Genomic DNA, 24,236 nt, shown 5'->3' with positions numbered 1-24,236 from the left:
TAAACATGCCTAACCATTCCCCCTCAATTATAATAGGGGATTCAAAAGAAATAAAATAAGAAGGTCACATTGCTATTAATGGTACTAATACTATTTCTTTCAACATCATACACCAGAGATCCCTAAAAACTATCAGAAGTAATCATTTGAAGCTCTCTCATTTGTCACAAATAGCACATAGATCATAAGTTAAAAGCGTAAATATATTAAATATATTTCTGAATATCACTAGAAAGAATCCCCGTTGCATGATCTTGGTTTCCACTATGGCAAGTTTTATATTTTTGTAAAAATCTGAGGACTTTTTTTGAGATTCACAATTCATGTTTTGTATGTTTCAGAGTAGACTTAAACCCATTTGGTAATACAAAGCAATAATGGAATGTTAGATGCTGCTAAAAACACTAAATTTTAATATTAATTTTTTTTTTTTTTTTGCAGTTTTTGGCCAGGGCTGGGTTTGAACCCACCACCTCTGGCATATGGGGCCGGCACGCTTCTCCTTTGAGCCACAGGGGCCGCCCTAATATTAAATTTTAAATAAATATTTTTTAAAAGTTTGGCATAGCAGTAATAACAGGAAGAAAGATGCATTTCTGGGGATTCCTTCACGGACACTGCTAGAAGTTTTGAAATCTAGGTTTGTTGCCATGAGACGTGTTTCGGGTCAGTTTTGACAGATACGCACCTCTTCCACTTCGACCAACAAACCTGAGGTCATTGAATCTTGCGACTTGGTTCTTCATGGCTGCAGTAGCATTTCTCAGCTCGGCAGAGTAATTTTCATCATTGCCTGCCATGACGGTGACCAGAGTGCCATCAGGAACATCCCCTAGTGCCACCACCTAAACATCAGGCGGGGACAATGGAGATGTCAGTTTGTTATACTTGTATGTGTTTGTGTCATAATTGTTTTAAAATTAAATGCACATTAAATGACACCTTTTAAGTTGCCAAAGAATAGCGATCATTACTTGCACAAAACAACAGAAAAGTGATTAATGGGAAGGCTTACTTTTTATGCTAGTATACGTAATAAAATACAAATTCTCAAATAATGAAACGTTTGCTAAATTCACCTAATAAAGCCACAAAAGATCATAGTACAGTTGGAACAGGACTAAGAAATAGCAAGAGCGTTGACAAGCCATGCTAGCTCATGAATATGGTCATCTCTTCTTAATCCCTCATGTTTGAGAAACAGAATGTTTTATGTTTGTAAATTTATAGCCTAACCCATCTTTTACTTGCCCAGGCCTCCACTGACAGGCCTAAGAGGGCTGACACGTTATTTTTAAGGGTTTAAACTTACTTCCACTAAAATTAAATTCCATCTTTGCTGACGATTCTTGAATAACTTAAACTGCCCCTCTGTGGTTCATCTTTGAAGACCACTCCTTGCTTCTATCATCTTGAATTCCACTAGCAGTACATTCTAGCATGCACAGAAAAAAATATCAGAATTGTACCCTTTCTTTATTTCTAATTACAAAATCAACAGACCTCAGAGAAAAGGGGCACTCACTTTCATGCACTCCCCTCAACTCAGGGTTGGAACTGGGTTCCATTTTTATATCTATGAGTCCCAAAGACCTGTTAATCTCATAGATGACTGAGGTTTTCTGAAAACCCAACTGTTCATGATGAGGAATTCCTTTAATGTCATTGAATAGGTATGGGTCTCCTTTCAAGCTATTGAAGAGAACTGGCGGATAAATATTTTTTATACTCAGTTAACTAAAAAAAAAGTAATTTCAAGGTAAAATGCTCTAAAGGGCATGGCCTAAAGATGCTTTTTTTTTTTTTTTTGTAGAGACAGTGTCTCACTTTATGGCCCTCGGTAGAGTGCCATGGCATCACACAGCTCACAGCAACCTCCAACTCCTGGGCTTAAGTGATTCTCTTGCCTCAGCCTCCCGAGTAGCTGGGACTACAGGCACCCGCCACAATGCCCAGCTATTTTTTGGTTACAGTTCAGCTAGGGCTGGGTTTGAACCCACCACCCTCGGTATATGGGGCCGGCACCTTACCGACTGAGCCACAGGCACCGCCTGATGCTTTTTGCAACAGTATCCGCTCCCTGACCATCATTCGACCATTCTAGCAACTATTTTCTTGGTATAGACATTTATTATTAGCTATATTTACATTGTTTCCATTTTTCAAAGTATTCATAGAATTTCAAATCAAAGTGCCCCAGTTGTATTTATTTTTATCATTTCTGACATTTTTTCGGATATCTTCTTAGTCAGTGGTGAAATCAGTAGTATTCACTCCAATTACATAATCTTGTGTTATTTTTGAATTGATGAATGTAAACCATTTTTTAATTTCCTGTGATTTCTCCTTCCTCTGTTGTGTGCCTCCCAATTTTGACCTAATAATTGCTACATCATTTTTCATAGCAAAATGTAAATTTTTTTTTCTCTATGTAAATAAGGCCACCACTGACTCACTTGGATGATATCAAAGTCATGCTTTTTAAAATTCTCATCTTCCTTGTCTGTTTACTCATAGCCCTTTCCCTGTGTTCTCCAGATGACTACCTTTTGTTTTTATTCATTGCAACTGCTTCCGTGCGTGGGTTCTTGGAGCAGGACAGAGACACTGAATCAACTCACTGTGAGAGATGAAAGTCTTTCTAAGCCCAAGACCCTGGGATCATCCGTTCTCATGGAAGTAGGTAAGCGTTTTCCTCTATTTTATCTAAGGTGCACTGTCCAAGTCAGTCTGGGCCTTTTATCTCTCTTTTTAATCCTTTCATTCCAATTGCTGGACATGTTTCTATATAGGAGATTTTAAAACCCTGCTATTTGTTCCCCAAGCACCCTCTAATTAGGTATTTAGTTCCTATTATAAGCAAGTTTGCTGTCATTTAATTAACAGCAATAACAGGACAATTTCCTTTCATTTTCCAAAGACATCATTGATATAAACCTCCCTGATCAGTTGTTTGATTGTGGCTACCAAGTTCTTCTATTCCTGCAAAATGTGCTTGCTTTATTCTGCTCTTTTTAGTCTCTTAGAAATTTTCTCATTTTTTCGCTGTTTTCACTTCCCTCTGTCAATTCAGCTCACGGTGTTGAAATGTTCTCCATGAACATATCTGTACTTCCTCACCCCCATCTTCCTGTGGCGACCCTGGCTTCTCTATTCTAACTTGACATCTACTGAGTATACAAGGGACTGGATCCACTACCTGGTTTTCAAACTGAATAACTCCTTTTTGGGACGGAATCTGTAAAAAGGTTACAACGAATAAATCTTGTTCTATAGCTCCCCACATGCGCTCTAAACCACCGTCCTCCTTCTGCTGTGGCCTTCACAGAATTCCACGGCTATGTCCTCTCCTCTTTCCCAATCCTCTCTTTATTGGTAATTTGGCAAATTCACAAGACCTTCACCAAGAAGAAACAAACAGAGAATAAAATGCTCATGGTGGCTCAATAAGAAAAGCTTGTTGATGTTGGTATTTAAGAATAAAAAGTTAAAGAGTCTAACTCCTACTGCTCCCTTTTTTTTGGTTTGTTTTAAATGCAACAGGAATCAAAGATACGTGGGCACTCACCTATCCATTTGCCCTTCTATTGATCTCTGAGGAATTTTTTTGGGAGGGGAGGGACAAAAGGGTAATATTAAATTCAGGGAAATTTCATGAATAATGTATATCGTCCAATGGCTAACAAGTATACTTAAACTGGGTTAAAAATTATTTTTTAAATTTAAAACTAACATGTCTTCTAATTTGATCCAGATTTTGTCACTGATGGTCAATGTGAAGAGAATGTGAAAATATCTAACTTCAAACAGAAAAAAGAAGCAACTGGGATGAAAAGCTATAAACAATAGGTAAGGGAACACAAACATTGACATTTTAACACAGACCAAACAGACAAGAAGGGACTTGCTGGCCAAAGACATCTCATATTTTGTTTTGCTTTTCTGTTTTTAAAGTATCAGGAAGTTGGGCGAAATATCAACTTTCTTATATGCTCCATGGACTTCCCAATACCATTCTTGTCTAGTCTGTTCACAGTTCAAACTGGCCTTTTAAACCAATTCTAATTAGGCAGAGATTACAGTTACAATTCATTTACTTCAAATCCCTTAATCTTTCAGTGTTTCAAAGAAGGCTCTGGAGTGGAACATACAATTCAGCCGAGATGACATTTAATGCATAGCTAGCTAGCTCTTGCCGCCAGATATGTTACTTATTTCTTCTTTATAATACGAATATTGCCATCAGCATCCAAGGCCTCTGAACCTCCCTGCTGAAGGCATGTTTATGTCTTTGGATCTGGTGTACCAGGGCCTAAACAAACTGTAATATTAGATTGTTACAAAATATATCCTAAATCACCCAAACAGCTCTTTAGGTTGCTTATGTAAACACTACAGAAGATGGAGCAAATTTAAGATTTTCTCAGTTGTAAAAATATGTATTTTTCCTCCAATAAAATAAAAGTGTTCCACACTCCTGTGTGAAGAGAGAATGGATTGGGGTTCAAGATAAGCAATGAGGATGGTTTTAATCTATTTTAAAGGAAATTCATAATTTCCAATCTCCCTTTAGTTCAGAAGATTTACATATAGAATTCTAGAAGACTTCTATGGAAGCACTTCCCTGCTCTCTTCTTCAATATTATCTGACTGTTACCCGTGCACACTTTCTCCTCTTTATCATATGGAGTACAATACCTCTTTACTGATTAACTTCCTAAAGAGACTGAGGCTTATTTAAAATCCAATGTTAAAGTAATAATTTCTGAAGAAATTGCTTGGGAGGTGGTTGGGTGGTTGGGTGGATAAATAGGGAGTTATGGACATGGTGAATCAATCGGGGAGGCAGGCAGGGTTTGAAATTTAGCTTGCTTTTATCCCTAAATTTTGCATCTGCTAGCTCACTGAAAATTTTGTCTCCCCTTCCTCAGCAAGCAGGTCTTCTTAAGGAAAAGGCCTTATGAGGACTGGAGTGGTGACAGATATTAATCAAGTGGTCTGATTTTCCCAGATGTTTTCAAGAGACTCACTTGAACTTTCTTCAAGAAATCTACACCTTGATTTTAGAATCCTACAGAGTAACACACAGTTAAAAGAATAACTTGTTTTTTTTTTAAGTGAATTGTCAAAAGTCATTTTTAAAAGGAAACTATGATTGTTATGATTTCTGTTAAAAAGAATTCTTTGATGGCTCATAAAAGCAATTTGTTTGACTTTTTTCCTTCTTTTAAAATAAAATATTCTACTTGGTGGCTGGAGACTTTGCATTGCTCAAACTCCTAAAGATTCTTTCTTAATCATTTAGGGTTTGATCTATTTGGGTGTGGGTTCCCTGGTAGAGGAGGGAGTTCAGAAGAGACCCTGATTTCCTCCCAAACGGAGCCAGGAATCTCTTAGTTCCCTGGTTTGTCAGGGCAAACCACTGCCTGGTTTGAGTGGCCCTCTGGATGACTGTCAGACCGTATGTCTTCTGATCTGAACGTGACCCCAGGGCCCCACCCTGTCAGGTCCCCTCTCAAGAGGGTGAGCCAAAGAAGTCAAGGCTGCCTCTGTTTATGGAAAGGGTTCAAATGATTTAAAATTGAAATGGACTCCCAAAGCAAATCCAAATAAATGAAAGAAGGGGGAGGAAAAGACTCAAATAGCTGATCCCCTTCTCATTCCCACCCCCACCGAAAAATAAAACAAAACACAATGCCACTTTCCGAAGACGGAGTGGAATAGGAGGCAATTCTACAGACCACAGCCAATTGCAAATTTTGTTTTGTTATAGAAATCAAAATTTAAGTTTGGGAAATGTAGGAAGCTTAAAGAATTCTGACAATTCTTTTCTTTTTAAAGTGAACATTATTCATTGTAATTAGATCAAGACCCAGGTCCAGCCCAGGCCTGGAACTATAAAAAGCTTAATCTCCCCTTAAAGGGGACTATTATTTATCCATACATATTTTTAAAGAGTACCCAGTCTTTACAGACTGAATCATCTGCCTGCATTAGCCCTTTAAATGAACAGGCAATGACCCACACTGATTGTGCTAAAAAGTTGCACTAAACCCCAGCAAAGACAGACAAACAGAATCTCCACCGCAGAAATTAAATTCCCAGTGACTGCTGCCAGGGTAGAAGGGTGGTTGTTTAAAAACGCCCGGGGTTGTTTTTATATTCCGATTGAAGGCCAAGGTTTTTAAAGGCTGCTAGAGGCAGAAAGGGGTGAATGGGGAATGGAGACCTCTGCAGCCGCTCTGCTCCAGTCGCCCGCTACACGCCGCCCCTCCTGCCGCAGGAGAGCGGGCGGGTCGACCCGCTGCTCTCAGCAGACTTCCTGGTCACCTCTAGCTGCCCAAGGCTTAATTTAGGTGAGCAGGTGATAACGCTCATGAGGGTTCCTGGGAAAGAAGACAGGATTCGCTACTTGTGGCTTCTGGCAGGAGCAGTCTGGAAGCTCACGAAAGTCTGCAGAAAACTTTTGCAAACTTAACTACGCGCCCTCTGTGGACTTTGGACATGCTAATTCCTATAGGGTGTTTAAAGAAAGGGTAAAAAAATTTTTTTTTCTTGTCGGCTTCCTTTGTTAGTTTATTTTCATTGACCTCAAGGTATAAAAGTATCTCTATTTTATTTCCTGATGCCTTCCACTGAAGGAGGCAAAATGGTTTGGGTGATAATTCAGAGGTGAGGCAGCTGACAGAAGCGGATGGCCGTGTCCCTGCTAAGGCCCAGTAGATGTCTTGGGGGACATCCTGATTTATTCAGCCCTCCCGGGAGACTGCCCGGGAGGACTGAGGTGGGTTCCTCGGAGGGTCTCCACGGCAACACATCACCCACCACCCACCGCATCCCCAGCGCACCAGGTGGATCAGAGGCTGCGGGGGCCATCGCCGGCCCCGCCCGCCCAGCCTGTGACCTCCGGGTCGCCCCCGGCCTCCTCCAGTCCTCCCACCGCCCCCGCCGGGCCAGTACCTTGAAAGCTATGGGCAGGGTCTTGTTGCAGCGCCAGTGCGTAGGCAGAACGGAGCAGAGGAAGTTGGGGCTGTCGGTGCGCACCAGCTCCCCGGGGTGGTCGGCCAGCACCTCCACCATGCTGCGGTCGCCGCTCCTCAGCTTGCCGGCCAGGGCGGCGCCGGGGTCCGGGGCGCCCAGCGGCAGCGCCTCGCTCATCTTGCCAGGGCTCAGCGCGGTGGACGGCGGCGTGAAGCGGCGGCTCGTGCTGGCATCTACGGGGATACGCATCACAACAAGCCGATTGAGTTAGGGCCCCGCAAACAGCTCCTACCAGACGGCGTGAGGGGCTCGGATCTTCAGCAAGCAGCTCCCCGGAGACCAACATACAAGTTCAGGGCCTTTATTACCGCGGGGATGCTGCACGGTGTGGGGGGCAGAACAAGGTACTAACAGTCCAGGAGGGGAAAGTTCTAGTTGTACAGGCCGGCCTCAGACCCAGGCAGGGCTCCTAGCAACCGGCCGCTTAGTGCATCAAAAAGTGGGCGACCAGGATCCAAAGTCAAGTGCCAAAGGCACGGTTTCACTTTGAGAGTTTAAGTCCAGTCTTTGGCTGTCACAAAAGTTCCTGGAGGCAAAATTCCCATACACTTCCTAAAATATTTGTTCGGAGAGCAAAACGACCAGCAAATACATGATTAGGAAGTTCCAGTAGTTTATCGCCTGTCAGTTTTTTTTTTTTTTTGGTGAGATTTGTCTAAAGTCCCAACAGAACACAAAACACAGGAGTATCTTCCATAAACAACGTCACTTTTATCATGCAAAACTGGCTTTGCTCCTCCTCAAAACCAAGAGCTGTGACTTCCAAAGGTCGTGCTACTAATGTATGTGCACGTATATATAAATATATACATAGGCTCTACTTCATAAAATATTTACAATACAATCTGTAGAGAAGTTAAACACAACAGAAATCCATTAATGTTCTGCAGATTTTTTTTTTTTTTCTAAGTAGCCTTGAAAATCAGCTTCAGTGGCTGGAGCAGGGCTGGGATAGAAGTAGTTGTCACGTTCTCTGTCAAAATGTTCAGTACAGAAGAAAACTCAGCTTTTCAAAGATCTCTAGCTAAACTTGAAAAAAAAAAAGTCCAAGTTGATGCGCAGGGTACAGCTCTCCACATCTGCCAACTCGGGTTTGGGGATTTTGGTTAGGTTTGTGGCTGATCCTGTGGTTTGGTGGGGGTTCAGCGGCAGCCAGTCACACACACGCAAACACGCACTCTTCTTCGGAAGCCAGCCACCGTCTCCCTCCGCTGGGTGATTCAGCCCCCGCTCGGGCGGCAGCCAGACGATCTTCCTCCAACTTCGCCACAGCGCCCGCGGGTTAGCTGCTCCCACAAACACTCACGAGCACCGCGTAACCGCAGCAGGTGGAGCGGATCTGTTGGGGAGGCTCCGCGGCGCAGATTGAAACAGACCAGGCGGCTCGGGTTGCACAACACGCACACACTGCCACGCACACGCAACTTCACGGCTTGCCTCGAACCACTGCGCACTTGCTCCCGCAGTTGTAAAAGGAAACAACCGGGAAAAGTTCACAGCCAGGGAAGAAGTTGAAACATCCAGCCAAGAAGCCAGTTAATTCAAAAGTAAGAAAGAGGGAAAAAAAAAAGAAAAGAATAAAGAAAAGGGAAGGTCCAACGCGGATCAAGGAGAAGCAGCAAAGGTTGACTTTCTTCTAGCGTTTCCAGGAGCCCGGGGAAGAGGTGCCTGCCGGCGTAGAGGCCGGGCAACGTGGTGCCCTGGCTGGGTCCGGCCGCGGGGCGCCCGTCCCGCCCGCGCCCGCTGGCTCTATGAATGAGAGTGCCTGGAAATGAACGTGCTTTTACTGTAAACCCGGCCCGAGGAATTCCATTCCCTCAGCTCTTTTGCATAGGGGCGGCCACCGGCCAATCACAAGCCTTTCCGGTATCAGCCAGGGCGCGGCTCCGGGCCGCCCGCTGTAGGAATAGGCCCGCGCGCCCCCGCCGCCGCGGGCTACTGTATGCAGTCCTGGCCCGGAGTCTACCGCTGCTGCGGCCACCCCCGCGCTGCCCGCGCTCCCGCACCGACATGGGGCCACGCGCACACACGCACACGCTCGCTCCAGGGCCTACCCGGGTGCGCGCCGGGTCCTGACGCTACCCGCGGGGTTGCGTTGCTGCCCGCCCCGGGGTTTTGGTGTGCTGCGGCTCCGCAGGCGGCCACGGTCTGGAGACCCGGGAGGAGGAGCAGGAGGTCCGGCTGGCCCGGGAGGACCTGGCCCACGCACCGCTCCGGGAGAGGCCGGCTCCGGAGACTAACTGGAGGGAGGCGCCCCGCGCGCCCAGCAGAGGCAGCGGGCACCGTGGGACTCTTGGGATCCGGGCCGGAGTCCCCGGGAGACCCCAGGCCCTGCGCGCCAGACCCTGGCATCCAGGGCAGGGGTGGGATTCCGCCGAGAGGGTGCCAGAGAGAGGCTCTGAGCGCCCACGTCCCGCTTGGCAGTTGCAAGAAAGTAGGACCGATGCTTTTTAATAAGGCCAGCTGGGGCTGCACAACATGTTTTTTGGTGCGTTTAGCATTATCTCTTGGTTTGTTTTCTTTAATTGTTGTTTTTTTGCCGTGTCGGGGCTGCGGCTTAACTGCAGCGCGCCTCTCTAGTCGAGTGTACTCAGCGGTCTGCAGAGGAGTTCCCTAGTAAGGAAAGACCCCAAAGAACAAGAGACTGGAAGGAAAGTTGAAAGCATCCAATCGGCTTGCCTCGGCTCCTGCCCCGGGGCCTCTCCCGCCACTGGGCTGCCCCCGCACGCCCAGCCCCGCAGCCACCCCCGGCTCCCCGGAAGCGGCCCCGGCTGCTCTTCCTGCCCTAGCGCGCGCCAGCGGCCCCGGCTGCTGAACCCACCCCGGCTTTGCGCGCGGGCGGCAACTTCCCCCTGCGCCCGTCCCCGCGGCGCCCGGGGCATTTTCGCAGAGCTGGGAGGGCCCCGCCCTGGCCCAGCGCGCGCTGCCCTATGCCGACCCCACCCGGAGGGCTCCGTAGGTCTCTGCCGAGCCTGCGCGCTCCCCCGCGACCCTTCATCTCGGAGCCTCTCGCTCATGCCCTCTCTCCCACTGGGGCCTCTTCTCTGCCCGCCGCCGCTTCTTCGCTTGCCCCCCAGAGTCCCCGAGCTTCGGCTCTCCCGCGCCGGGGTCCCTCCCCCGGCCCTGCTGGCCCCCTCACGCTGCCTCCCTCCCCCGCGGTCGCGCGGCTGGAGTTTAGGGGTCCGCCGCGCCACGTCTCGTCCTCGGGCGTCGCCGCTGGGTCCTGGCTGGGGAGGGGACCGTGGAGGGCGGGGTGCAGACGCCCTTCCCGGGCGCCAGGGCAGCTTCCCTCGCCCCAGGCCCGCGAGGCCGGCCGGCCGGCCGGCCTGCCTTGAGTGACGGAGGGACGCTGCGGACATCGGCTCCGGGCAGACACCAGGGGGCAGCAGCCGCCCTCGCTGGACGCCCGGGCACCCGGGCACCCGGCGGCTGCGCTGTGCGCCTAGAACGCACCCGACGGCGAGGGGCTCTGCGGGTCTGCCTGGGGGACCATGGGGTCGTTGGGGAAAGAATCTGAGTCCCCCAGTTAAGGAACGATCACCAGAGCCAACTTCAATCGCAACGTCGCGCCCTCGAGGCATGGAGTTGACGGCGCGGCCCACCTAGTTGGAACCTCTAAGTCGGGAGTCCAGGCTCTCTGGTTCGGCCCGAGTCGGAGTCTCCTCTCCAAGCCTCTTTGCCCGGGTACCGCCATCGGTCCGCCCAGGGCTGTGGCTGTTCCACGCGCCTGGGAGCCCGAGGTAAAGGCTAGCCCTGGCTGGGCCGGTGCCTCCGCTCCCTCCAGACTTGCGGAGGTGTGCCGGTCCCCTCGCTCCTTTCGCGCCTGCGGGACAGGCCGCCACCCAACTGCAGTTTGTTTCTTTAAAAGTGTTCGAGGTCTCGGGAAGAAGACTTCACTGTTTTTCTTTCTAAATAATTTTCAAAAGAGCCCCCATTTCAGATGTGACAGTCCCAAACGTCCGCTTTCTAACTCTACACCTTGGCTGAGTGATGCCAAAGATCGCATTGCGTCCGCGGCCCGCTGCTGCTCCTCTGCCGAGGCCACCGAAGCTGCGTCCCGCCGTGGACTCTGCCCGCTTAGGGGCGAGGTCCGGACAAGGCAAACACTTCGGCCTGGGCTCCAGCGCATTTCCTTTAAGGCCCACCCAGGCCGAGTCCTAGGGCCACCGCCAAGTGCATCCCTAGGGAACCCCGGGGATGGAGACGGAGTGCGAAAGTAGTAGGGGCAAAAGTGGGCTTTGTTTCCAGGGGAAATAGCTGATTTCGGAAACCTTCCCTTCTGAAAGGCCAGGCGGGGCTCTTCTGGGGCTCCGGCCCCTCGCCTAAAATCCTGAACCCTGCTCGGGGCTACTAGTCAGGCCCTCCTGCTGTCGTCCCCCCGGAGGGAGTCAAGTTCCCTTTTCTAGAAGGAAAGTTTGTTGCAGCAATACAGTGTCGTGGGCGCTGCTCAGCTAGGAGTTTGAACGGATAAATCTGGAGTTTAAGCCCCGACAATGGTAATAGCAACGAAAGCTTTTGCTCCTTTTCCGTATTTCGGACCACCAGGCGTTTGGGTTTTCCCGGACCTGTGCGGGTTATAATTGCGCTGCGCGGTGAGCTCCAGAAAACTAGAAACAGAAAAACTGCCCCCCTCTTATTAAGGAGCTAAAATGAATGGCAAAGAGGCAGGCTCGGCTTGGCTGCGAGGCACAGGCAACCCCTTAGTCTGAAGGGCTTTTTAGGAGCTGTAACACACCCTCCACGAAAGAAGGAATTCCTTTCCACGACAATATACAATTTCCCTTCCTCTGCCTCTGTCTAAGAGAAAGGAAAGGAAGTATTATCAGGTTCACGCTCAGCGTTTCCTTGGATAATAATAAAATTTACTTTTGTCATAGCACAAAATAAAAAATAACGACGAGGTATGTTGGGCGGATGCTACGTGACAGATTCTTCCCAATTTGTTGGGAGTGAAAATGAGGGAGGGGGGTTGAAAAAGGCTGTAAGAATGAAATGTAAATTCGCACAGTGAATTTGAAAAGTCATATTTGGTTAGTTGGAAGAAAAATGAGAAATTCACAGGAAAACAAAACCAGTTCATGAATGTTTTTCTTCTATTAACTTTAGGCAAATACTTAACTATACATGGTGTCAGAAAAGAAGTACTTTACATTTTTTTTTGTTTATTCAAAACCCCCTTGAAAATAAAATAAACATACAGATGGGAATAGAATCTCAGCAGTTCTCTCAAATCAAAATTACCTTTTGTGAGTAAAGTAGTATTTCTAAAATTACATCTAAAAATGTAGCATTTCTAAAAGAATTATATGTATTTTAAATGACCATTTAAATAAAAAAAAAATCAAAGAAGGTATCTTGCTGTGGTTCTGGACCAAATTGCAGTTGGTAGTGACGTAATTTTGAAGAAGTGTAACACATGTGTTCAGTCTGCTGTACACACTGTTCAGTTTGGAACACTGGAATTTAATTAAACATTTTTGTTGCTCTGAAGTGGCTTTGAGATTATATTGCTTTTGAAATCTAATTACTATGGGGATGAGATTCCACTCCATCCTCCTTCCATGCGACTGTTTCCATGAGATGCTGTGGTTAATGTATGATTATTTCACTTTAATTTTATAAGTCAATTGTTCACCTCACAAGTAGAAAATTGAGAAAATGTTAAAATTCATCTTTTTAAAAAATTTAGGGATGCTTAGTAAACATTTTACACTAATAAACTTTTTGCATTACCACTGCTATTACAAAAGTAATAAACCGGGTTGTAACAGGAAGAAGCCAAGCTAGATTTCTTTTTCTTTCTTTTTATTTTATTTTTATTTTTGAGAGTTGTATAGAGTCATGTAATAACAGCAAAATGCACCTGTGTTAAATATTGTAGCACCGAAGGTATCATTTAAGGTTTCATTGGGACATTTTATATGGTACAGTATTTACAACATGGAGAACTACTTTTAAGTATATTTGATTCAGCAAAAAAGATAATTATTTGTTTAAATTATAGCATAAGTTACAGAGAGAGATACATAGATATAAAGCTGTATACATTCATTTATGAAGGCACATACTTTATAAAGAATGTAATTTGGAATCTAACATACCGTGAACGTCTCGAGAAGGGTTCATTCCAAGTACATATTCTGAAATAATAGAAAGTAGGAAAAGAAAAATAATTGTATGAATATACTGACAACAAACACCAAATTTACTGATAGTTAATGGATTTTCATTCTAAGTGCAATAAACGCAAATGTCCCTCAATATATATATATATTTTTTGGTAGCTATTTGCTTCTCACGCTTTTTAATACTAGAGATTCTTAGAGCATATAGCTTTGACAAAAAAATAATTTAAAACAGTAAATCATTAAATGAAAAATGAACTGTTACACATATGTGGTTTAATGTACCTTCAACCAATGTTTTCTATTCCTAATACTGAATATTTATCAGTCATAAACTCAGCTCTTTTAAACTTTTAAATTCTATATATGATTCATTTGTTTAATGAAGATCAAAAACACATTTAGATGAGGAGGAGGGGGAGGTAAGAGAGAGAAGAAAGGAGGAGGGAGGGGGTTTGGCGTGCACCTCAAGGGCACAGTGCAGGGGTATATGGCACACCCCCGGGTGAAGGGCTCACCTGCAACTTGGACTTTACCTAACACAGAGTAACCTAATTGTTTGTACCCTATATCAATCTGAAATTTAAAAAATCACAAACATTTGGAAGATGTAGGAATGAATCAGAATTCCAAGTGAAATTAAACCCAAGCCCAAACAATGCAAAAACATTTATGATCATTTACTTCCAATGATAGGTCATTTTAGAAATATCTTTCCCTGACTTGTTTTCCTTTGCTTCTTTCTGCTGAAAGGGCAGGTTATTTCTATCAAAACCACTCATTCTTGAAACAATAGATGCTATCAATTATTATCAGACATAACTTATCATACGATAATTCCCAATACAGATCACTTACTGTACACTGCTGTATGTGCAGCTATGAGTAAACCCCTTGAGCAAAGTCATCTGAGGCTGTTTCTCTTTCCTTGGTACATCTACATATAAAGTTGTGAGTTTGAAAGTTATCAGCCTTATATATGGATAATGGTCAGCACTGAGTAATGAGGATATACCACTTTTCAAAGACAAGACTTGGAACATTTCAAATACTGCAGACCTAAGCTTCCAACTGCACTGCACAATATTAGTAATAATATGGCTTTAAACAACTTTAAAAATAAGCAAAGAGGTAATTATTTTAGATTTCCAGACGCTATTTAAATAGGCAGGAGAACAAGATTTGCAGCTCCTTAGTCTTATGTTTTTGCCAAAGCAAAAAGAGCAACTAAAATAATAAGAGGTTTGAGGGACTGCCCCATGATGAAAGGTTAAGGGAATTAAATATGTATAGTCTCGAAGGAGCATCCTAAAAAAAACCAAGATTGTGGTTTACCAGTACGTAAAATGACTCCATAAAGATTTTTTATTTCTTTTCAGAACAGGACAGAGAAAGAATCATTTGCACTACTTATGAATGATAAGGTTAGAAACAACAAATGTATCCTGAAGTTAGGTAGGCTCAGTTTTCACAGGCGCAGGGGTGCAGCAGAATCTGCAACCGTGAGACTGACTAGACAGCCATGTTTATGCTAAAGACACCCAGGGGAACAAAACACCCTGGAAATTCTTTGGAGAGACCTGAGCTTTTCCAGGTCTGAGGCTGAGAAATTAAAGTATCTGAGTGGGGAAAACAAGGGTTTATTTACACACCTAATATTTCAGTGATTCTGAGGGGAAAGTCAAGTTTTTTTTAACTTAAAAAGAAATAAAGTGAGTGGATTTTGAAAAGTATGCACATTATTAAAAACCTTCTTAGTTTTTGGTGTACAAATCAGTAGCCTTGAGAACATGGCGAACATGATTAAATTGGAGCAGGGGTAAGGGGTGGAGGGAGGGAAGCTGGCAGCACCTGGGGAGATTTGAAGTAGAGCCTGAACTGGAAGAGAGGAGAGGTTGCAAGGGATCCTGACAGAGGAGGCTGAACCTGGCTAGCTTACCTTTCAGCACTCCCTCTCTCCCTCCACCCGCTGCGGTTCCCACTGAATTCAATTATATACCAGGCAGGGGTTGAAGTGCTTGCAATGCTATCGCATACCCCCATTTTATAGATGAGGACCCTCACCCTTGGGGAGTTTAGGAAACTTGCCCAAGATCACGTCACCCTTGACCTCTGTGTACACACACACACCCCCACCCACCCCTCTACATATGGGACCACATGCACAGTGAGTTGCGTTCCTTTTTGATCACAACAGTATATTTTTATGACTATCCTCTGCAGAGTTCCAAAAAATTAACTCTGACCCCACCATTCACTTTTATCCTCTCCTCTCTCCAGTTCTTCATCAGAACGTATCTCTGAAATTTTCCACCATGCAAATCTCAAATATTTACAGGTAAATCCTAAAGTCATTTCTGGTCATCCACAGAGTTTGAGGAGCAAGTCAAGGCCCATTTGATAGAGAGTCTTTTAAATTCATAATATAAAATGGCTTTCTGGTCTTTTTCTCCCTCTTCTCATTCAAAGTTTCATCTTTAAGACTTTTCCAGCTATGAAGTATTTTATTTGCCTGCTTTCAGTATTCTTCTAATGCTTTCTGTGTTCCAGGTGGGTGCTGGGCTTGCTGGTGACAAAGGACAAACAGATGTGGTAAGGAAAGGTCATGGCAGCTGATGGACAGACCCACAGGGAGGGTGGAGGGGACTTAAGAAGAGGGGCCAGCACTGCCTGGTGGCTCAGGAAAGGTTTCCTTCCTGGCAAAGGGAATGTTTGATTTGACTGTTGGAGTTGGGTAAATTTTTTTTTTTTTAGAGACAGAGTCTCCCTTTGTCGCCCTCAGTAGAGTGCTGTGCTATCACAGTTCACAGCAACCTCCAACTCCTGGGCTTAGGCGATTCTCTTGCCTCAGCCTCCCGAGTAGCTGAGACCACAGGTGCCCGCCACAACACCTGGCTATTTTTTTGTTGCAGTTTGGCTTGAGCGGGGTTTGAACCCGCCACCCTTGGTATATGGGGCTGGTGCCCTACTCACTGAGACACAGGAGCTGCCCGGAGCTGGGCAGAGTTTTAGGTGATTCAGAAGGACAGAGGAATGGCTTAGGGAGGTGAGGGTGGGAAGAGCAGAAGGTGCTCCAGGCAGAAGCACCCTGAGCAAACAGATCAGCCTGTCACTTCCACTCTAGCTAGAGCAGAGGTCTGGGACCAGGCTGGGGGGTAGTGGGGGGAAGGGGGAAGGGTGGGGCAGCTCACAAATGACATGGGTATAGGTAGGTCACAGGCAGCTCACACAAGCTGAAGAAATTGAACTTCAGTATGAGGGTGATGGATTGTATCAAAGTCTCAAAAACTGGGACATAACATAATTCATGCACATTTTAGGAAAACAAGTCTGTGGTAGACGAATTGGAGGGGATTGAGGCTGGGGAGCCACTGCAGTCGTCAGACAAGGAATCACAAGGATCTGAGTCAATGTAGAAGAGAGGACTGAGGGGAGGAGGGGGAGCAGTCTCCCCCAGATCTGGCCAGTAGTAGCCGCAGAGAAGACTAGAGCAGGTGGGTTAGGAGATGGACATCAGTTGGTCTCAGATGTACAGAACTGGAGATGCTCGTGAGAAACAGGAGTGGAGGGGGGAAGTTTTTCATAGGAACAATGGGTTGCACGTCCTCAGAATATCTGGGGTAGTTCAGACTATACAGAGAATATCTCCAGAGAGAAGAGAGCATTTCTGGGCCTGAGACCATCCACAGTCCATGGAGGGGATGGAACCACCAAGGAGCCTGAGAGAGGGGGAGAAAGAAGAGAATAATCTTAGGAACTGAGGGGAGATGGAGCTTGGAGAGGGAAGTCTCGTCCCCCAAAGGCCAAAGAAAGACCATGAAGACAAGGACCGAAAAGATGGCTTTGGATTTGTGTAGAGGGAGAGTCAGGTAACCTTTGCCAGAGAGACTGGGAGAAGCAGTAGCCACAGAAATGGGGCTAATGGGATGTAGGGAAGGAGAGGTGTAGCTTGCCGGAGGTGAGAGGGACCAGGCAAAGGAAGCAGAAGGCGGGAAAGACCCATGTTGAGAGGTGAGATTATGTTTGTTCCTGGTGCCTGCACTTGTATGTATGTAAAATGGAAGAGATTGGGAAAACAAACTTTTTTTTTTTTTTTTTTTTTTTTTTATTGTTGGGGATTCATTGAGGGTACAATAAGCCAGGTTACACTGACTGCAATTGTTAGGTAAAGTCCCTCTTGCAATCATGTCTTGCCCCCATAAAGTGCGACACACACCAAGGCCCCACCCCCCGTCCCTCTTTCTGCTCCCCCCCCCATAACCTTAATTGTCATTAATTATCCTCATACTTTCAAGATTTGGAAAAAATGATTCTGCGTTTTGTATGGAACCAGAAAAAAACCCCGTATAGCTAAGGCAGTTCTTAGTAATAAAAATAAAGCTGGGGGCATCAGCATACCAGATTTTAGGCTGTACTACAAAGCCATAGTGCTCAAGACAGCATGGTACTGGCACAAAAACAGAGACATAGACACTTGGAATCGAATTGAACACCAAGAAATGAAACTAACATCTTACAACCACCTCATCTTTGATAAACCAAACAAGAACATACCTTGGGGGAAAGACTCCCTATTCAATAAATGGTGTTGGGAGAACTGGATGTCTACATGTAGAAGACTGAAACTGGACCCATACCTTTCCCCACTCACAAAAATTGATTCAAGATGGATAAAGGACTTAAATTTAAGGCATGAAACAATAAAAATCCTCAAAGAAAGCATAGGAAAAACACTGGAAGATATTGGCCTGGGGAAAGACTTCATGAAGAAGACTGCCATGGCAATTGCAACAACAAAAATAAACAAATGGGACTTCATTAAACTGAAAAGCTTCTGTACAGCTAAGGAGACAATAACCAAAGCAAAGAGACAACCTACACAATGGGAAAGGATATTTGCATATTTTCAATCAGACAAAAGCTTGATAACTAGGATCTATAGAGAACTCAAATTAATCCACATGAAAAAAGCCAACAATCCCATATATCAATGGGCAAGAGACATGAATAGAACTTTCTCTAAAGATGACAGACGAATGGCTAACAGACACATGAAAAAATGTTCATCATCTCTATATATTAGAGAAATGCAAATCAAAACAACCCTGAGATATCATCTAACCCCAGTGAGAATGGCCCACATCACAAAATCTCAAAACTGCAGATGCTGGCGTGGATGTGGAGAGAAGGGAACACTTTTACACTGCTGGTGGGACTGCAAACTAGTACAACCTTTCTGGAAGGAAGTATGGAGAAACCTCAAAGCACTCAAGCTAGACCTCCCATTTGATCCTGCAATCCCATTACTGGGCATCTACCCAGAAGGAAAGAAATCCTTTTATCATAAGGACACTTGTACTAGACTGTTTATTGCAGCTCAATTTACAATCGCCAAAATGTGGAAACAGCTTAAATGCCCACCGACCCAGGAATGGATTAACAAGCTGTGGTATATGTATACCATGGAATACTATTCAGCCATTAAAAAAATGGAGAAGAGGGAAAACAAACATTTGAAATGTGTGTTTTTCTTAAGCTCAAACTCATGGGGTCCTGCCTCACACTGGCTCCTTTTCTTGTTTTCTTTACTGCACCATCATTCTCCCAGTCCCCAGGCATAGATCCATGAATTTATCTTTGACTTCAACCAATCCATTGCCAATTCCTCTTTTTGGTTTCTTTGCTTGTTTATCCCTCTTGCTATTCCTGCTGCCAGCATTCTGGTTCAAGTTCTCATAAACTTTAAGGAGATTTCTTGCAAAGGTCTCCTAAAAAAGGATTCCCTCTAATCTTGTATAGTACTTCCAGATGAATCTCTACACTCCAGTTCTGCTGACCATGTTCTCCTGTGCATCCAGAATCCACTGTGAGCTCTTTAGCACAGTCCTGCCAGTTTAAGGGCCACCCTCCCTGTCCTTATCTTGGAGGGCCTCAGAGGCCTGTGCCTCATGGAACGAGCACAGGCTTCAGCATGGTCTCCACATCTCTGGCATGACTCTGAGCTATAACTCACTTTGTGCTGTAGCTATTTAGATTTATTGGGGGGTGGGGTGGATCAGAGGGAGTGGTAGAACCATCCCTTCCTTGGCTTCAGGTTTCTATATGGCACAGATTCCTCAGCATTAAACTCTTGACCTCTTTTTATGTCCTCATTCATCCTTCACCACAAAAGATTGAATTACCTGGGTAGTAGCTTTGGAAGCATAAAACAGCTGTAGAAGGCAGAATCAAGTCATAAAATGACACCCCTCCCCCAAATTTATCACTCCAATCCCTGGGACTGTGGATGTGATGAGATATCATGCTCTGGTTAGGATACATGGAAAAAGGGATTTTTTTTTTTTTAATTTTAATGTAATTAAGGTTACTAATCAGTTGATTTTGAGTCAACCAGTGGGAAGATTAACCTGATTAACCCATCTAATCCCAAGAGACCATTAATAATGGAGCATTTTCTCAGGCTAGGGCAGAAGTGAAGTCAGCATTGCTGGCTGGAAGATGGAGCTGGCACTTGTTCGAATGAGAGAGATTAGAATTTTAGATGCTGAGGGCGAACTTTGGCTGACAGCCAGCGAGGAAATGGGGGCCACCATCCTATAGCCACATGGAACTAAATTCTGCTGACCATCTGGGTGAGCTTGGAAGCAGGGTTCTCCCTAAAGCCTCCAAGTAACAGCTCAGCTTGGCTGACCTCTTGATGTTTGGCCTTGTGAGACACTTATCAGAGAATCCAAATAAGTCCTACTGGACTTCTGACCTCCAGAACTATGAGCTAATAAATATTATTTAAGCTGCCAAGTCTGGTAATTTGCTAGTTTGACAGTCTTGGAAAACTAGTACACTGAGCATGGTCTTCCCCTCCCTTTCTTGTTTTGGGGGGATGCTGCCTGTGCATTGGTGAGTAAGTTTCCCTATTTCTGGGGCTTAGTCACAGGGAACCAAGTACCTAAGGCATGTTCTCCAAATGTTCCATCAGTAATAAAGCTGATATTTTGATCTCTGTCTGACTGCTTTATATATCTCACAGTTGGTTCTGGGTCTTGGGGAGCAAGGATGTCTTTTGGGGTCCCCCTCAGAGCCCACTATGTAATTGTCTTAATCTTTTCTGATTCACTCTTACTCCCATATAAACACATCACCACTGGACATTGAACACCTGGCTGGTGAGGCTATGCTTTATTCATCTTTTTTTTTTTTGAGATAGAGTCTTACTTTTTCACCCTGGGTAAAGTGCTGTGGCATCATAGCTCAAGGTTAACCTCAAACTCTTGGGCTCAAGTGATCCTCTTGTCTCAGTCTCCCAAGTAGCTGGGACTACAGGTGCACGCCATAACGACCAGCTATTTTTTAGAGACAGGATCTCACTCTTGCTCAGGCTGGTCTCAAATTTGTGAGCTCAGGCAATCTACCCCACTTGGCCTCCCAAAGTGCTGGGATTACAGGTGTGAGCCACTGTGCCTGGCCTCTTGCTTTATTCACCTTTAAATCTCTTAGGCAGCACTATATAAAATGAATGTGTGTGGGAAGCCCCTGGAGGACTGGGTGACTAAAGATTCTGACCCAGAGACCTGGGAAAGGGCCTGAGATTCTACATTTCCCAGAAGCACCCAGCGATGCTGCTGCTGCTGGTTTGTGGTCTGTGCTCAGTGTGGGCATGTTCCCAGTATTCTGCTCTGGTTCCAGCAAAAATCATGTCTAGCACGGCAGTGTCTAAAGGATTTTGCCACCAACATTTGAAAATGCAAATTGATGGCAAAACTATATCTGCTTGGACTTTTAAAGCTGTTATTATGGAGTGAATGTTTGTGTCTTTCCAAAGTGGACATGTTGAAGCCCTAATCCTGGATGTATTAGGAGTGAGGCATTTGCGAGGTGATTAGATTATGATGAGGTCATAAGGATGAGGTCCTCTTGATGGGATTAGTGCCCTTGTAAGAAGAGAGTAGATTGATAATTTCTCTCTCTTTTTCTTTAGTTCTTTCTCTCTTTTTCTCTCCCCCACTGCAGTGTAAGAACATAGCAAGAAAGGAGTCATGTGCAAGACAGGAGGATGGCCTTCACCAGAAGTCAACCATGGTGGCACCCTGATCTCAGGCTTCCTGTCCTCCAGAATGGTGAGAAATAAATGTCCATTGTTTAGGCCACCCAGTCTGTGTTAATTTGTTATAGCAGCTGGAACAGACTCACATTATGATAGTACTAACAACGACAGTACTATTGATACTTACATAGAAGCTACCAGTGCATCTTCTATCAGGCCTTAAGCTATGTGTTTCGAGTGGTCCATAATGCCTCTCATTCACTTTGCCAATGAGAAAGCTAAGATTTGGAATTGCCTATATATATATATATATCTATATATATATATATATATTTTTTTTTTAGAGACAGAGTCTCACTTTGTTGCCCTCAGTAGGGTGCTGTGGCACCACAGCTCACAGCAACCCCCAGATCTTGGGCTTAGGTGATTCTCTTGCCTCAGCCTCCTGAGTTCTGGGACCACAGGTGCCTAACACAACGCCCGGCTGATTTTTGTTGCAGTTTGGCTGGGGCCGGGTTTGAACCCACCACCCTTGGTATATGGGGCCAGCACCTTACTCACTGAGCCACAAAGTTTGTCTCTGGCATGCTCAACTAAATCATCTTGCAAGATGATTCTCATCATTATATTACCAGTCCAATTTCTGATCTGATCAGATCCTGCAAGTTGCCTTAAGCCCTGTGGGCATGCTTTCTTACTCCACAGAAGCACCATCCCATGGAAATATAATTTGAGTCATGCATGTGATTTTAAATGTTTTGATAGCCACATCAAACAAATAAATAAATAAAAAGAGATGGATGAAGTTAATTTAAATAACAGGTATTATTTAGCCCAATCTATGAAAAACATTGTCATTTGAACATAGACTCAATATAAGAGTTATCTATGAGAAATTTTACTTTCTCATTGATAACTTAGTTTACTAAGACTTACTACTAAGTCTTTAAAACCCTGTACGATTTTTGTGTTTGTTGCACATGCCAGTTTGGTGTAGGCCTGCTGCAAGTGGTCAAGCATCCCTTGTGGCTGGGATATTGGACAGTGCAGTTCTATAGCGACCACTCAAAACGCAATTCATCCTGAATAGCAATTTGCTTCTGTTCTGCTGGTGCTTGAGCAAGTCCTGTCTTTAAACCTGCTATTAATGAAAACTATTAAATACCACATCTTTCCTGACTCATATTTTCCTCTGAGCTGTCAAGTTCAGTATTTTTATTATGGCATCACTCGATTAGCTCAAAGGAGGACAACACACACACACACAGCAACAGTAACTGAATTGCAAAGGTCTCCTAACCACTGTCAACACCACTAATGCATTTTTACAGCCACCAATGAGCCACACATTAATCTTACGCATTGTTCATTTCCACTTAACATTTACCCGCCACAGATGGCTCAGCCTGTAAAACAGTGCTTGGGCTTCTTTGAACTCTGAAACATTATTATGAAAGTACTTCTTGTCTCTTTCTTTTCCAGTATAACTAGTTCCCTATGAAGCTCATCTGATGGATTTTTAGATACAGGCAATATGGGACAAAATTGGAAGTTCTATTTTTGATAGGCTGTGATTTAAACATAGAATTGCATTAACTTTTCATTAATTTTCTTTTTTCTATGTCCACTAAATTAATGAGATTTCAGTATGTATTGAATTATAAAATAATAGCTTAAAAACAATATGGATGCACAAAATAGTCTAATTCCTTAAGAATAAATAGCTATAAGGTTCATCATTATTATTATAACTGTTAGCACCTCAAATTGGTGCTTTTTTTTACTGAAATTAAACTTTTTCTATTTGTGATCCTATATCTACATTGTAGAGAAATTTCCCATATATATAGCAGAATTCCTTAGTAAGGTAACATAGAAGCTTGAGCTAGATTGGGGGTGCCAAATTACCCATCTATTATGGACATAGGAAGTCCACTCAAGAATCAGGAATAAGAAATGTAGGTTATCTACGAAGGAATTGCTGAAATATCTTTATTGGTCAATTAAATAATAATTAAATGGATAAATATTGGCCTTAGGGTTTTTTATAGGCACTCAGATAAGAAGGCAAATGCTTTCATATTAATCCTAATAAATTCATATTTTGAAAACAGCCTTTTATATGAAATTGTGGACTGAGACTATTCTGCTTTCTTGTGAGGTCACAGAATTACAATACACTAGTAAAGCTTTAAAATTTCATGTTGCAAAAGAAAAAAAGCTGAACAAAATGAGCAACAATAGAAGTAACAATTCTATTCTCAGATTACATAATTACATTTTCTAAATGTCATAAAGCTGTTAAAAATCTGCATTTACTGGTTACGTATTTTCAGATTATGTTATTAATATTATATACTTGATACTCAAGAAATAATATCATTTTAATGGATAACACACCATGCACTGAACTGGCATATTACACATTTTTCTGTGGCTGTTGCTCATAAAACATTACTGTGAAGTTTTCAATCAAATAATAGTTAAGTCAGATTTTAACGTTTTGACATGATTGCTTTGCACTTGCTTGGAAAAATGCTACCATTTAAATCTGTTTTGCCCAAAATTTTGCTACCTTTTTTGAGTAAATAAATGGTGCTAATTCTATAGAGCTCACCTCTTTTATTTATTTATTTTTTTTTTGTAGAGACAGAGTTTCACTTTATGGCCCTTGGTAGAATGCTATGGCATCACACAGCTCACAGCAACCTCCAACTCCTGGGCTTAAGCGATTCTCTTGCCTCAGCCTCCCGAGTAGCTGGGACTACAGGCGCCCGCCACAACGCCCAGCTATTGAGCTCACCTCTTTTACAAAGGTAGAAAGAATGAAAATAATTTTTAATAAAATTAAATAAAACATCTGTAAAATAGATATTACTTGATAATTGATTTTTAATTTATGCTTATGTATATAATGAAAGCAAAGTACAGAGATCATCTAAAAATTATTAAAAACAAGCACATAGCGCTTGAAAAATTTAATCACATAGTTCTGCAGAATAGGTGTTTTATTTATTTATTTTTTTTTG

At 43.9% G+C, this 24,236-nt stretch overlaps 1 protein-coding gene across 3 annotated transcripts in view; it reads right to left on the bottom strand.

The window, feature by feature from the left end:
* RUNX1 (RUNX family transcription factor 1) overlaps positions 1–24,236 on the bottom strand; it is a 247,159-nt gene that overhangs the window by 84,204 nt on the left and 138,719 nt on the right. For 2 of the 3 annotated variants that reach the window (XM_053564974.1, XM_053564976.1), the window contains exons 3-5: positions 13,143–13,181; positions 6,961–7,214; positions 689–845 (exon numbers count right to left, since the gene is read on the bottom strand). In XM_053564974.1, coding sequence (XP_053420949.1) covers positions 689–845; positions 6,961–7,214; positions 13,143–13,181 — 450 coding nt within the window. Of the gene's footprint in view, positions 1–688; positions 846–6,960; positions 7,215–10,643; positions 11,866–13,142; positions 13,182–24,236 lie in introns of those variants that run through there. The other variant, XM_053564975.1, reaches the window with a different exon arrangement.

The sequence above is a fragment of the Nycticebus coucang genome, chromosome 16 (genome assembly GCF_027406575.1).
Source record: "Nycticebus coucang isolate mNycCou1 chromosome 16, mNycCou1.pri, whole genome shotgun sequence".
In the NCBI taxonomy this organism is placed as follows: domain Eukaryota; kingdom Metazoa; phylum Chordata; class Mammalia; order Primates; family Lorisidae; genus Nycticebus; species Nycticebus coucang.
This window is presented reverse-complemented; position numbering and strand designations above follow the sequence as displayed.